This window comes from Rhinoraja longicauda, chromosome 12 (genome assembly GCF_053455715.1).
Source record: "Rhinoraja longicauda isolate Sanriku21f chromosome 12, sRhiLon1.1, whole genome shotgun sequence".
In the NCBI taxonomy this organism is placed as follows: Eukaryota; Metazoa; Chordata; class Chondrichthyes; order Rajiformes; family Arhynchobatidae; genus Rhinoraja; species Rhinoraja longicauda.
In genome coordinates, this window is record NC_135964.1 from 51,194,879 (window position 1) to 51,210,121 (window position 15,243).

Sequence of the window (15,243 nt, forward strand, 5' to 3'; positions counted from 1 at the left end):
TTCCCCCACTCTGGGCAAGAGACTCTGTGCATCTGCCCGATTTATTCCTCTCACGTCGTGGGTTTGTAATGAGTCTTTCTTTCTGCCTGTTCATCTCCCAGGTTGTCTTTGAAGCTAAGCGGGGTTACGGGACACTGAATGAGATTGCGCTGGACGACGTTTCTCTGACAAACGGCGCCTGTAACGACAGCGGATACGTGGAGCCAACGGCCAGTCCGGAGCTCACCGGTCCCAGTGAGTACCAACATTGTATCTAGCAGACGGGGCGGCACGGTGGCGCAGCGGGTAGAGCTGCTGCCTCCACAGCACCAGACACCCGGGTTCCATCCCGACCACGGGCGCTGTCTGCACGGAGTTTGTACGTTCTCCCCGTAACCCGCGTGGGTTTTCGCCGGGTGCTCCGGGTTCCTCCCACACTCCAAGGACGTGCAGGTTTGTAGGTTAATTGGCTTGGTGTAATTGTAAATTGTCCCTTTTGTGTGTGGGATTGTGTTAGTGTGCGGGGATCGCTGGTCGGCGCGGACTCGGTGGGCCGAAGGGCCTGTTTCTGCGCTGTATCTCTAAACTAAACTAAACTAAACTAATCTAATCTAAACTAAACTGGACTGGATTGGACTGGACTGGACTGAACTGGGCTGAGCTGAGCTGAGCTGAGCTGAGCTGAGCTGAGCTGAGCTGAGCTGAGCTGAGCTGAGCTGGGCTGAGCTGAGCTGAACTAAACTGAACTAAACTGAACTACAGAGACCAGATAAAACATCTCAGTCTGATAGAAAGTTAATGAAATTTAATGCTCGTAAGAAGCCATTCGGCCCATCGTATGTGAAGAAATGAGGCAGCAGACCTTCATCCAACCTTGTTAGGATCTCATGTAGAAAGAAGGAACAGCAGATGCTGGTTTACACCAAAGATAGACACAAAGTGCTGGAGTAACTTAGCAGGTCAGGTAGCATCTCTGCAGAAATGGCCGAATGGTCTCCTCCTGCACCTATTGTCTATAAAAATATTTATTCAAATATTAAAATAATAAATACGATACAATAAAAACCAAACCAGAACCCACCAGCAGCATACACATCAAACAATAAACCATTGTACAACTATCTTACACTCCTTGTCAAGGATGCATTCCACCCGCCCGCGGTGCCCAGCGGTCCCGGAAACCCCCCAGGGAGTCCGTGGACCCTCTCCAACCCCACCCGGGCGCGGGCGTGACCCCGGAGAAGGGGCATGGCAGCCGGCTCGGGCAGAGCCCTCTTCCTCCTGGCGCCGTGACTCCCGGACGGCCAGCTTGGCCGGGCCCAGGAGCAAACCCGACCCAACCAGGACACAAACCCGCACGTCTTTGGGAGGAAGCCGGAGCGCCCGGGGGAAAAACCCACGCGGGTCGCGGGGAGAACGTACAGACTCCGTGCAGGCGGCGCCCGTAGTCGGGACGGAACCCGGGTCTCCGGCGCTGCGAGGCAGCGACTCCACCGCCGCGCCACCGCGCCGCCCCGATTTGGGACCGGGAGGCGGTCACTGTTGTTTACATCTCCGTGTGTCATTGTGCGCGCTGCCTTCAATAAACAACTCCCTTGCCCTACAGCTGACTGCGGCGGCCCACTGGAGCTGAGAGAACCAAACACCACCTTCAGCTCCGTCAATTATCCCAGGAACTACGTGGACAACGCATTCTGTAAGTCAGCCTTTACTCCCCGATCCGCCAGTTGTGGTGTTTGTTCAGCGTAACAGGGGTAGGAGGACATTGTTCACAAGTCACAAGCTACCGGGTGTATTCACCAGAGAGTTGGACTAACGGACTTTGGGCTAATGGAATCAAGGGATATGGGGAACATTAGAGGCAGGAAACATGTTCCCAATGTTGGGGGAGTCCAGAACCAGGGGCCACAGTTTAAGAATAAGGGGTAGGCCATTTAGAACGGAGATGAGGGAAAACCTTTTCAGTCAGAGAGTTGTGAATCTGTGGAATTCTCTGCCTCAGAAGGCAGTGGAGGCCAATTCTCTGAATGCTTTCAAGAGAGAGCTAGATAGAGCTCTTAAGGATTGATAGCTCTATGGGGAGAAGGCAGGAACGGGTTACTGATTGAGAATGATCAGCCATGATCACATTGAATGATGGTGCTGGCTCGAAGGGCCAAATGGCCTCCTCCTGCACCTATTGTCTATTATGTCTATTATTGTCTATAAATCTTTTTGGATGATCAGCCATGATCATATTGAATGGCGGTGCTGGCTCGAAGGGCTGAATGGCCTCCTCCTGCACCTATTTTCTGTTTCTATGTTTCTAACCATGGTTTACTTGTGTCAGGAGGAACAGCGGATGCCCCTACTACGTCTACCTGATCTATTCCTCTCGTGATTTTGTACACCTCTATAAGATCTCCCCTCATCCTCCTACTCTCCATGGAATACAAATTCAACCTACTCAACCTCTCCCTTTAGCTCAAACCCTCTGGTCCTGGCAACATCCTCGTAAATTGAGGCAGTGCAGTGTAGGTGCACGAGATTGATCCCCGGGATGGCGGGACTGTCATATGAGGAAAGATTGGAAAGACTGGGCTTGTATTCACTGGAGTTTAGAAGATTGAGAGGGGATCTTATAGAGACGTATAAAATTATAAAAGGACTGGACAAGCTAGATGCAGGAAAAATGTTCCCGATGTTGGGGAAGTCCAGAACCAGGGGCCACAGTCGTAGAATAAAGGGGAGGCCATTTAAAACTGAGGTGAGAAGGAACGTTTTCACCCAGAAAGTTGTGAATTTGTGGAATTCTCTGCCACAGAGGGCAGTGGAGGCCAAGTTACTGGATGAACTTAAGAGAGAGTTAGATAGAGCTCTGGGGTCTAGTGGTATCAAGGGATATGGGGAGAAGGCAGGCACGGGTTACTGATTGTGGATGATCAGCCACGATCATAATGAATGGTGGTGCTGGCTCGAAGGGCCGAATGGCCTCCTCCTGCACCCAATTTCTATGTTTCTAAATCTTTTCTGAACCCTTTCAAGCTTGACAATATCTTATCTACAACATGGTGCCCAGAGCTGAACACCATGCCTGATCACAGTTGTCTTACAACATCGTGTTCTGCATAGACATTGTGGGCCGAAGGGCCTGTTCCTGTGCTGTACTGTTCTATGTTCCGCGATCATTTCAGGTACCTGGTATCTCATCGCGGAGAAGGGGGAAAATATCCAGCTGCACTTCGAGGACTTCAACTTGGAAGATATCTACGACGTGCTGGAAGTTCGTGATGGAAGTGGGAACGACTCTCTCTTGATGGGTAAGAGGATTCCAACCCCTTTTTATACCCTTATAGAAACATAAACTTCTTAAGGAATTGGACAGGCTGGATGCAGGAAAAATGTTCCCCATGTTGGGGGAGTCCAGAACCAGGGGGTCACACAGTCTAAGAATAAAGGGGTCGGCCATTTAGGACTGAGATGAGGAGAATCTTTTTCACCCAGAGAGTTGTGAATCTGTGGAATTCGCTGCCACAGCAGAAGGCAGTGGAGGCCAATTCACAGGATGTTTTCAAGAGAGAGTTAGATTTAGCTCTTAAGGCGAACGGAATATAGGGATATGGGGGAAAAAGCAGGAACGGGGTACTGATTTTGGATGATCAGCTGTGATCATATTGAATGGCGGTGCTGGCTCGAAGGGCCGAATGGCCTACTCCTGCACCTATTTTCCGATGCTATGTTTCCAACCATGGTTTACATATTAGACCATGCCGCCCTACTCATTCCTGGGATCATTCTTGTGCGGCACGGTGGCGCAGCGGTAGAGTTGCTGCCTTACAGCGAATGCAGTGCCGGAGACTCAGGTTCGATCCTGACTACGGGGGCCGTCTGTACGGAGTTTGTACGTTCTCCCCGTGACCTGCGTGGGTTTTCTCCGAGATCTTCGGTTTCCTCCCACACTCCAAAGACGTGCAGGTATGTAGGTTAATTGGCTGGGCAAATGTAAAATTGTCCCTAATGTGTGTAGGATAGTGTTAGTGTGCGGGGATCGCTGGGCGGCGCGGACCCGGTGGGCCGAAGGACCTGTTTCCACGCTGTATCTCTAAATCTAAAAATCTAAAACCTCCTCTGGAACCTCTCCAGAGCCAGCACATCCATCCTCAGAATTGCTCATGATATTCCAAATGTGGTCTGACCATCGGCTCATAGAGCCTCAGCATTGCATCCCTGTTTTTGTATTCCAGCCCTCTTGAAATAAATGCTAGCGTTGCGTTTGCCTTCTTTACTGCCAATTCGACTTGCAGATTAAACTTTTTGGCCAGCAGATGGCTCTTGAACATAAGATTCAGAAGACCGACACTAAATGCTGGAGTAAATTTTTAGGGCCTGCCCCACTTAGGCAATTGTTTAGGCGACTGCCGGCGACTGTCATAGTCGTAGCAGGTCGGCGTAAAGACCGGCGACTGGACCCCCCTACGACAATGTCTACGACAAGCTACGGCAACCTCCCACCTAGTCGGCGCCAAGCTACGGCAAGCTACCGAAAACCGGCGACCCAATCGTCGCGACTTAGGACGTCCACCTACGACCGCACCTACGGCAACCTACGACTGCACCTACGGCAACCTACGACCAGGCAGGCAGCAACCTACGACAACCGACGTCAACCTACGTCTACCCGCGACCATCTACGCCAAGCTACGACCCTGTCGGCGACAACTGAAGACAATTCACGTCATTTTGGCCTCCGGATTTGACGCCGGTACCTGTCGCCGGTTGACGTGGGTAGTCGCCAATGGAATTCACCGAAGTCAGCACCGGCAACAACCTACGTCACCTGGAGGCAACCTGGCGACAGCCTACGACAGCACCCACGTCAGGAGACATCAAGCTACGATCGTTGGCGTCAAACCAACAGACGCCAGAAAATTTTATACGTCTCAAAATCCAGCGGGGACCAGAAAAACACCACGACTCTTTGGAGACGACTCACGACCGCACGGGCGACACCCCGGCGACCGTGTGGCGATGGCCTAGTCCCCTGTAGTTGCCTAAAACATCGCCCGAGTGGGACAGGAATCTTGGAATATTCACTGGAATTTAGAAGGATGAGAGGAGATCTTATCGAAACGTATAAGATTATTAAGGGGTCGGACACATTAGAGGCAGGAAACATGTTCCCAATGTTGGGGGAGTCCAGAACCAGGGGCCACAGTTTAAGAATAAGGGGTCGGCCATTTAGAACTGAGATGAGGAAAAACTTTTTCAGTCAGAGAGTTGTGAATCTGTGGAATTCTCTGCCTCAGAAGGCAGTGGAGACTAATTCTCTGAAAGACGTACAGGTGTGTAGGTTAATTGACTGGGTAAATGTAAAAATTGTCCCTAGTGTTTTTTTGGATAGTGTTAACGTGCGGGGATCGCTGAGCGGCACGGACTCGATGGGCCGAAGGGCCTGTTTCCGCGCTGTATCTCCAAATCTTAATCTAAAAAAATCAAAACGCTGGAGTAACTCAGCGGGACAGGCAGCATCTCCGGGGAGAGGGAACGGGTGACGTTTCGGGGCGAGACCCTTCTTCAGACTCATTTTATATTCATTTTATATCTCTCCGTATCTCTCGTTTCGCCTCTCCCCCGACTCTCAGTCTGAAGAAAGGGGTCTCGAAAGAGGTCTGAGGCAGTGATCTTGATCCGATGGGGGAGGGCACTGTTGGTCAAAGCTAACGTTGGTCTTCTTTTCTCGTCCACTGGATGGCAGGTGTGTTGACAGGCAGGGGGCCATTTGAGGACTTCTTCTCCACCAAGGATGGGATGACCGTCCTGTTCACCTCGGACAAGACGGGGACCAGGAGAGGATTCCAGGCGAATTTCACCACAGGACATCACTTGGGACAACCGGGTAAACACTTCCTGCCCCCTACGCCCGCCTCACCAGGAACAACTGGTAGAGTTGCTGCGTCACAGCGTCGGAGACCCGGGTTCCATCCCGACCACGGGAGCTGGCTGTACGGAGATTGCACGTTCTCCCACCCATGACCTGCGTGGGTTTTCTCCGGGCGCTCCGGTTTCCCCCACACTCCAAAGACGTACAGGTTTGCAGGTTAATTGGCTTTGGTAAAATTAGTCAATTCGGCCCATCAAGTCTCCTCTGCCATTCAATCGTGGCTGATCTCCCTCTCCCTCCTAACCACATTCTCCTGCCTTCTCCCCATAACCCCTGACACCCGTAGTAATCAAGAATCTATCTATCTCTGCCTTACAAATATCCATTGAAGTCCTCCACAGCCTTATGTGGCAACGATTTCCACAGATTCACCACCCTCTGACAAAAGAAATTCCTCCTCAGCTCCTTCCTAAAGGAACGTTTTTATTTAATCCTGAGGCTGTGACCTCTGGTCCTAGACTCTCCCACTAGTGGAAACATCCTCTCCACATCCACTCTATCCAGGCCTTTCACTATTCTGTACGTTTCAATGAGGCCCCCCCCTCATTCTTCTCAACTCCAGCGAGTACAGGCCCAGTGCCGACAAACGCTCATCGTATGTTAACCTACTCATTCCTGGGATCGTTCTTGTAAACCTCCTCTGGACCCTCTCCAGAGCCAGCACATCCTTCCTCAGATACAGGGCCCAGAATTGCTCACAATACTCCAAATGTGGCCTGACCAGCGCCTTATAGAGCCTCAGCATTACATCCCTGCTTTTGTACACAAGCCCTCTCGAAATAAATGCTAGCATTGCATTTGCTTTCTTTACTACCGATTCGACTTGCAGATGAACCTTTTGGGAATCCTGCACCAGCGCTCCCAAATCCCTTTGCAGCACCTCCGATTTCTGGATTCACTCCCTATTTAGAAAATAGTCTACGCCTTTATTCCTACTACCACAATGCACGACTCCACACTTTGCGACACTGTATTCCATCTGCCACTTATCAGCCAACTCTCCCAACCTGTCCAAGTCCTTCTGCAGAGTCCCTGCTCCTCCACCTACACCGATCAGCCAAAACATTATGGCCTGATGAGCCAAAACATTATGACCACCTGCCTGATATGCTATTGGTCCTCCGTGTGCAGCCCCATACACAGCAGGGTGCGATGCACTGTGTATCGTGACACATTCCTCCCGTGACCACCATTAACATTTTCTGTGACTTGTGCCACAGTCGACCTTCTGTCGGTTCGGACCAGAGGGGACAGCCTTCGTTGCCCCTTGCGAATCGATGAGCCTTGGGCGCCCAACACCCTGCCTGTCGCCGGTTTGTGGTTTGTCCCTCCTCGGACCACTATCGGTCGGTACTCACCACTGCTGACCGGGAGCACCCCACAAGCCTTGCCATTTCAGAGATGCTCTGACCCAGTCGTCTGGCCAGAACAATTTGGCCCTTGTCAAAGTCGCTCAGGTCTTTACTCCTGCCCATTTCTCCTGCATCCAACATGTCAACTTCAAGAACTGACTGTTCACTTGCTGCCTAATATATCCCACCCCTTGACAGGTGCCATTGTAACAAGATAATCAATGTTATTCACTTCGCCTGTCAGTGGTCACAATGTTTTGGTTCATCGGTGTATTTTCTATCCCCTAAACCTATCGTATCCATGTACTAGTCCAAACGTTTCTTAAACATTATGGTAGTCCCAGCCTCAACTACCTCCTCTGGCAGCTCGTTCCATACACCCACAACCCTTTGTGTAAAACAGTTACCCCTCAGGTTCCTATGAAATCCCCCCCTCCCCTCCCCCTTCCCCTCTCACCTTAAACCTATGTACACCTGGTTCTTGAATCACCTACTCTGGGTCAAAGGCGTGTGGGAGTGAACTGCAGATGCTGGTTTACGATGAAGAGAGACACAAAATGGCGGAGTGGGTCAGGAGGCATCTCTGGATAAATGGAATAGGTGATGTTTCGTTTCCCTCTTCCCTGACTCTCAGTCTGAAGAAGGGTCTTGACCGCCAAACATCAACCATCCTTTTTCCTCCACAGATGCTGCCTGGCCCGCTGAGTTACTCCAGCACTTTGTGTCTATCTTTGGTGTAAACCAGCAGCATCTGCAGTTCTTTGCATCTGCAGTTTTCCAGAGATGCTGCCTGACCCTCCGAGTTTTCTGTCTATCTCCTGGATAAATGACTCTGCCCTGCATTTACCCTGTCAAATTCCCCACACGATCTGGTCCACCCTTCGTCCTCCTGAGGTTCCCTCATCTGCTGTCTCTGCTCTTTGTCTCCGCAGCTCCCTGTGTGTCTGCTGAATACCAGTGTGGGGATGGTCAATGTGTCCCCAAGACCAAGCTCTGTGATGGTCTGTGTGACTGTGGAGATGGTTCTGATGAGGACGACTGTGGTAAGATGCTCCAGACCCCACCGCCCTCAGACCCCCTGAGTCCCACGGCAACAAAAACCAGGAAGGCACACTAACGCAGCTGATAGAGCCATTGCCTTACAGCTGGGGGTTGCCAACTACCTCACTCCCAAATAAGGAGCAAAAAGTGACGTCACTGCCCCGCGTGACCTCACCCAGCCAGCGGCCACGTGCTCCCGCTCCACCAATGGTGGCCGCCCGGGCCGGGAGGCGGGTTGCCAGGCAACCTCCGTTAGGAGGCTCCTGGGCTTCCGGGCCTACAGCGCCCCCCCGGGCCTACAGTGTCCAGGCCTACAGTGTCCGGGCCTACAGTGTCCGGGCCTACAGTGTCCGGGCCTACAGTGTCCGGGCCTACAGTGTCCAGGCCTACAGTGTCCGGGCCTACAGTGCCCGGGCCTACAGTGCCCCCCGGGCCTACAGTGTCCCCCGGGCCTACAGTGTCCCCCGGGCCTACAGTGTCCCCCGGGCCTACAGTGTCCGGGCCTACAGTGTCCGGGCCTACAGTGCCCCCCGGGCCTACAGTGTCCGGGCCTACAGTGTCCGGGCCTACAGCCTCCCCCCCGGGCCTAACACAGGACAAGGGCGGTCCCGTACAATTTAGCCCAATACACGGGATGTCCCAACTAATAGGGGGCAGTTGGCAACCCTACTTACAGCGCCAGAGACCCGGCTTCGAAGCTGACATCGGGTGCTGTCTGTCCGTGTGGAGTCTGCACGTTCTCCCTGTGACTGCGTGGCTTTTCTCCCGGCGCTCCGGTTTCCGTGCTGTATCTCTAAAGTCGAAAGTAAAGTCCTGAGTTTGGAGGGATGTGGGCTAAAAGCGGGCAAACGGAGTCAAATCTGATTTCCTCCCACACTCCGGAGACGTGCAGGTTTGTAGGTTAATTGGCTTCGGTAATTCAGTAGGATCAACACTACACACTAGGGACTCAAATAGCTAGCACGCAAATAGCCCCCTGGGTTGGGCACCATCTTGGAAGCAAGACAGGTTAAGACGAGGTACTGTCCGTGTGGAGTTTGCAACTTCTTCCTGTGACCACGTGGGTTTCTTCCAGGTGCCCTGGTTTTCTCCCACTTCCCAAAGACGTGCAGGTTTGCAAGTTAATTGGCCTTTTGTAAGTTGTCCCGAGTGTGCAGGGAGTGGATGAGAAAGTGTAATCACATAGAACTGTCTCAATCAGAAGGGTGGTGGGTGTATGGAATGAGCTGACAGAGGTGGCAGTTGATGCATTAACTAGGCCAGCATAGAAGAGACACTTGGACAGGTACATGGAACGGAATGTTTCGATAAGATCCTCCCACACTCACTCCAAAGACGTACAGATAGGTAGGTTAATTGGCTTCTGTCAAATTGTAAATTGTCCATTGCATGTAGAATTGAGTTAATGTCGCTGGTCGGCGTGGACTCGGTGGGCCGAAGGGCCTGTTTCCATGCTGCGTTTCTAAACTCTAAAGTCCAAACGCTAAGCTAAATGCGTGTTCTTGTTCAAAGAAGTGCGGATCTATTAACTTACCTGGTACCCTCGTGCTCTCATCAGTTTCATCAGTTTCTGCACTGTCTTTATTTTAATCAAAATATTTATTCAATGGGAGTCCAGAACCAGGGGCCACACAGTCTTAGAATAAAGGGGAAGCCATTTAAAACTGAGGTGAGAAGGAACTTTTTCACCCAGAGAGTTGTGAATTTGTGGAATTCTCTGCCACAGAGGGCAGTGGAGGCCAAATCACTGGATGGATTTAAGAGGGAGTTAGATAGAGCTCATGGGGCTAGTGGAATCAAGGGATATGGGGAGAAGGCAGGCACGGGTTACTGATTGTGGATGATCAGCCATGATCACAATGAATGGCGGTGCTGGCTTGAAGGGCCAAATGGCCTCCTCCTGCACCTATTTTCTATGTTTCTATGTTAATTATTTTAAAACAATATTTACAATGCAATAAATCAAAACAGAATCCACCACCAGAATACAATACGTACAAATATACCAAATGAAACTATTATACAACTATATTAGAATCCCTTTCCAGGATGCATCCAGTCCCCCGCAGTGCCCAAGGGTCCCGGAAATCCCCCAGGGTGCCCCTGGACAGCGCTTGGTCCCTCTCTAACCCCACCCGGGCGCGGGCGTAACCCCCGGAAAAGGGGCAGGCAGCCGGCTCGGGCAGAGCCCTCTTCCGCCTGGCGCCGTGAGTCGTGGATAGCCATCTTGGCCAGGCCCAGGAGCAACCCACCCAGGACACTGCACTCTGTCTTGTAGCGTGGAACCTTATTCATGGAATCTCACGCAGGATGGTAAAGATGGCAACTTGCCCAGTTTGTCAAGACTTTCATGGAGACAGCAACGCGGCCAAGCTTATCCTTACCGTCCAAGATACATTAGCTCCATTTGCCCACTTTTGATGATGATGATGATGCATTACATTTATATAGCGCTTTTCATATACTCAAAGACGCTTTACAGGGATTTAGAGAACATAGGGAAGTGAATAAATAGATAAATAAGTAAACGAACAGAGAAAGGAGACAGAAGGTGAGGTGACCTTCAGTGGTTGAAGGCAGTACTGAACAGGTTTTTACTTTTTAACTTTAGACGATAGAGATTTAGCACCGAAACAGGCCCTTCGGCCCACCAAATCCCCTCCGACCAGCCATCACCCCGGGACATTGACACTATTCTGCATTCCACGGACAACTAACAATTTGGCAGAATTGTAGCTGGGATATTTACAATATACATTAATGACTTGGATGAAGGGATTAAAAGTACCATTAGCAAATTTGCAGATGATACAAAGCTGGGTGGTAGTGTGAACTGTGAGGAAGATGCTATGAGGTTGCAGGGTGACTTGGAAAGGTTGTGTGAGTGGGCGGATGCATGGCAGATGCAGTTTAATGTGGATAAGTGTGAGGTTATCCACTTTGGTGGTAAGAATAGGAAGACAGAGTATTATCTGAATGGTGTCAAGTTAGGAAAAGGGGACGTACAACGAGATCTGGGTGTCCTAGTGCATCAGTCACTGAAAGGAAGCATGCAGGTACAGCAGGCAGTGAAGAAAGCCAATGGAATGTTGGCCTTCATAACAAGAGGAGTTGAGTATAGGAGCAAAGAGGTCCTTCTGCAGTTGCACAGGGCCCCAGTGAGACCGCACCTGGAGTACTGTGTGCAGTTTTGGTCTCCAAATTTGAGGAAGGATATTCTTGCTATTGAGGGCATGCAGCGTAGGTTTACTAGGTTAATTCTCGGAATGGCGGGACTGTCATATGTTGAAAGACTGGAGTGACTAGGCTTGTATACACTGGAATTTAGAAGTATGAGAGGGGATCTTATCGAAACATGTAAGATTATTAAGGGGTTGAACATGTTAGAGGCAGGAAACATGTTCCCAATGTTGGGGGAGTCCAGAACCAGGGGCCACAGTTTAAGAATAAGGGGTAGGCCATTTAGAACGGAGATGAGGAAAAACTTTTTCAGTCAGAGAGTTGTAAATCTGTGGAATTCTCTGCCTCAGAAGGCAGTGGAGGCCAATTCTCTGAATGCATTTAAGAGAGAGCTAGATAGAGTTCTTAAGGATAGCGGAGTCAGGGGGTACGGGGAGAAGGGAGGAACGGGGTACTGATTGTGAATGATCAGCCATGATCACATTGAATGGTGGTGCTGGCTCGAAGGGCCGAATGGCCTACTCCTGCACCTATTGTCTATTGTCTATAACCTACCAATCTGTACGTCTTTGGAGTGCGTGTGGGACGAAATCGGAGCACCCGGAGAAAACCCACGCCGGTCACGGGGAGAACGTCCGAACTCCGTACAGACAGCTTCCGTAGTCAGGAAGGAACCCGGGCCTTTGGTGCCATGAGGCAGCGACTCTACCACTGCGCCACCGTGCCGCCCCATTCATAGAAACATAGAAACATAGAAAATAGGTGCAGAAGTAGGCCATTCGGCCCTTCGAGCCTGCACCGCCATTCAATATGTTCATGGCTGATCATCCAACTCAGTATCCCGTACCTGCCTTCTCTCCATACCCCCTGACCCCTTTAGCCACAAGGGCCACATCTAACTCCCTCTTAAATATAGCCAATGAACTGGCCTCAACTACCTTCTGTGGCAGAGAATTCCACAGATTCACCACTCTCTGTGTGAAAAGAAACGTTCTCATCTCGGTCCTAAAAGACTTCCCCCTTATCCTTAAACTGTGACCCCTTGTTCTGGACTTCCCCAACATCGGGAACAATCTTCCTGCATCTAGCCTGTCCAACCCCTTAAGAATTCTGTACGTTTCTATAAGATCCCCCTCAAACTTCTAAATTCAAGCTGTCCCATGTGCCCGTCCGATTGTCTCGTCTATGCTGGCTTGGTACCAGCCTCAACTACCTCCTCTGGCAGCTCATTCCATACACCCACCGCCCTTCTGATTGAGGGAGTTGCCCTCCCCCCCCCCCCCCAGGTTCCTATCAAGCGGCCCCCCTGCCTGATAGATGGTGTTATTGACGGGTTCGATTTCTCATTGGCTTCCGCAGTGCGACTTTTCAATGGAACGCAGAGCAGTGACGGGGTGGTGCAGTTCAAGGTGAATGATGAGTGGTGCTCCGCGTGCTGGAACCATTGGTCAGGCTCATTGTCAGACTCCGTCTGTCACCTGTTAGGTTACAGGTAAGTCATGTCTTCTCCTCATTGACACCTCGTGTTGTTGGAACGCTTTTAGACGTCTTCCTAAACAAACAAAAAAACTTAGAGGGAGTACAGAGAAGGTTCACCAGATTGATCCCTGGGATGGCAGGGCTTTCATATGAAGAAAGACTGGATAGACTCGGCTTGTACTCGCTGGAATTTAGAAGACTGAGGGGGGATCTTATAGAAACATATTAAATTCTTAAGGGGTTGGAGAGGCTAGATGCGGGAAGATTGTTCCCGATGTTGGGGAAGTCCAGAACTAGGGGTCACAGCTTAAGGATAAGGGGGAAGTCTTTTAGGACCGAGATGAGAAAACATTTCTTCACACAGAGAGTGGTGAGTCTGTGGAATTCTCTGCCACAGAAGGTAGATGAGGCCAGTTCATTGGCTATATTTAAGAGGGAGTTAGATGTGGCCCTTGTGGCTAAAGGGATCAGGGGGTATGGAGAGAAGACAGGTACAGGATACTGAGCTGGATGATCAGCCATGGTCATATTGAATGGCGGTGCAGGCTCGAAGGGCCGAATGGCCTACTCCTGCACCTATTTTCTATGTTTCTATGTTTCTCTAAACAGCTCCTTTACACGTGGCGGCACGGTGGCGCGCCGTAAGAATCACCGTAAGCCTCGCGGCGCCAGAGACCCAGGTCCGATCCTGACCTCGGGCGCTGTCTGTACGGGTTTTGCACGTTCTCCCTGTGACCTGCGTGGGTTTTCCCCGGGTGCTCTGGTTTCCTCCCGCACTCCAAAGGCGTGCAGGGTTGCAGGTTAATTGGCTTTGGTAAAGATTGTAAATTGCCCCTCGTGTGCGTAGGATAGTGTTAGTGCGCGGGGATCGCTGGTCGGCGCGGACTCGGTGGGCAGAATGGCCTGTTTCCGTGCCGTATCTCCGAACTAAATTAAACTAAATGACCTCCAAATAAAATTCAGGAAAACATTTTCTGAAGGTTATGTGGTGAGCAAGATCTTGTAGACTTGCTGGGACAAATCGAAGGTATTTATTCACAAAGTGCTGGAGTAACTCAGCAGGTCAGGCAGCATCTCGGGAGAGAAGGAATGGGTGACGTTTCGGGTCGAGACCCTTCTTCAGACTTTAAGGAACATCTGAATGGAGGTTAAAAGGGAACATCTTAATAGAGATGATACTACACTTAAACACAAAAGGTATCACAAAATGCTGGAGCAACTCAGCGGGGTCAGGCAGCATCTCTCGAGAGAAGGAATGGGTGACGTTTCGGGTCGAGACCCTTCTTCAGACTGATGTCAGGGGAGGGGGCGGGGCAAAGGAGGGATGTAGGTGGAGACAGGAAGACAGTGAGAAGTGTATGTCTACTTTGAAGAATTTTATTCACAAAATGCTGGAGTAACTCAGCAGGTCAGGCAGCATCTCAGGAGAGAAGGAATGGGTGACGTTTTTCGGATTCGAGACCCTTCTTCAGTCTCAACCCGAAACGTCACCCATTCCTTCTCTCCTGAGATGCTGCCTGACCCGCTGAGTTACTCCAGCATTTTGTGAAATAAATACCTTCGATTTGTACCAGCATCTGTTGAAAGTTATTTTCTTACTCTACTTTGAAGAAGTTCTCTTCCTCTCTTCGACGAGAGTTTGGCAACATGCTTTCTCACTGCTCCCCCTCTGTGATTCCTCCTGCCCTCCTACTCAAATAAAAACTACCACTGTCCTCCTGTCTCCGCCTACATCCTTTCTTTGTCCCGAGTTGCCATATGTCAAGGGAGAGGTACAACAACAACATTTAACTCCTGCATCCCCACTCCCCCTCCCCCACCCTAGTTGTCCTGACAGTTCCACTGTTTGCAACCTGGCAACCCTCTCATAGAAACATAGAAAATAGGTGCAGGAGGAGGCCATTCGGCCCCTCGAGCCAGCACCGCCATTCATTGTGATCAAGGCTGATCATCCACAATCAGTACCCCGTGCCGGCCTTCTCCCCATACCCCTTGATTCCACTTGCCCCTAGAGCTCTATCTAACTCTCTTTTAAATTCATCCAGTGAAGAAGGGTCTCGACCCGAAACGTCACCCATTCCTTCTCTCCTGAGATGCTGCCTGACCTCCACTGCCCTCTGTGGCAGAGAATTCCACAAATTCACAACTCCCTGGGTGAAAAAAGCTTTTTCTCATCTCAGTTTTAAATGGCCTCCCCTTTATTCTTAGACTGTGTGTGGCCCCTGTCTCTGGACGCGCCCAACATTGGGAACATTTTCACTGCATCTAGCTTGTCCAGTCCTTTTATAATTT

General features: G+C 50.7%; 1 protein-coding gene across 1 annotated transcript in view; it reads left to right on the forward strand.

Moving 5' to 3' along the window:
- Positions 1-15,243, forward strand: part of tmprss15 (transmembrane serine protease 15) — a 56,667-nt gene that overhangs the window by 25,818 nt on the left and 15,606 nt on the right. Inside the window, exons 12-17 of the mRNA XM_078408606.1 lie at positions 102-234; positions 1,586-1,675; positions 3,153-3,278; positions 5,714-5,854; positions 8,184-8,294; positions 12,832-12,964. Coding sequence (XP_078264732.1) covers positions 102-234; positions 1,586-1,675; positions 3,153-3,278; positions 5,714-5,854; positions 8,184-8,294; positions 12,832-12,964 — 734 coding nt within the window. The remainder of the gene's footprint in view (positions 1-101; positions 235-1,585; positions 1,676-3,152; positions 3,279-5,713; positions 5,855-8,183; positions 8,295-12,831; positions 12,965-15,243) is intronic.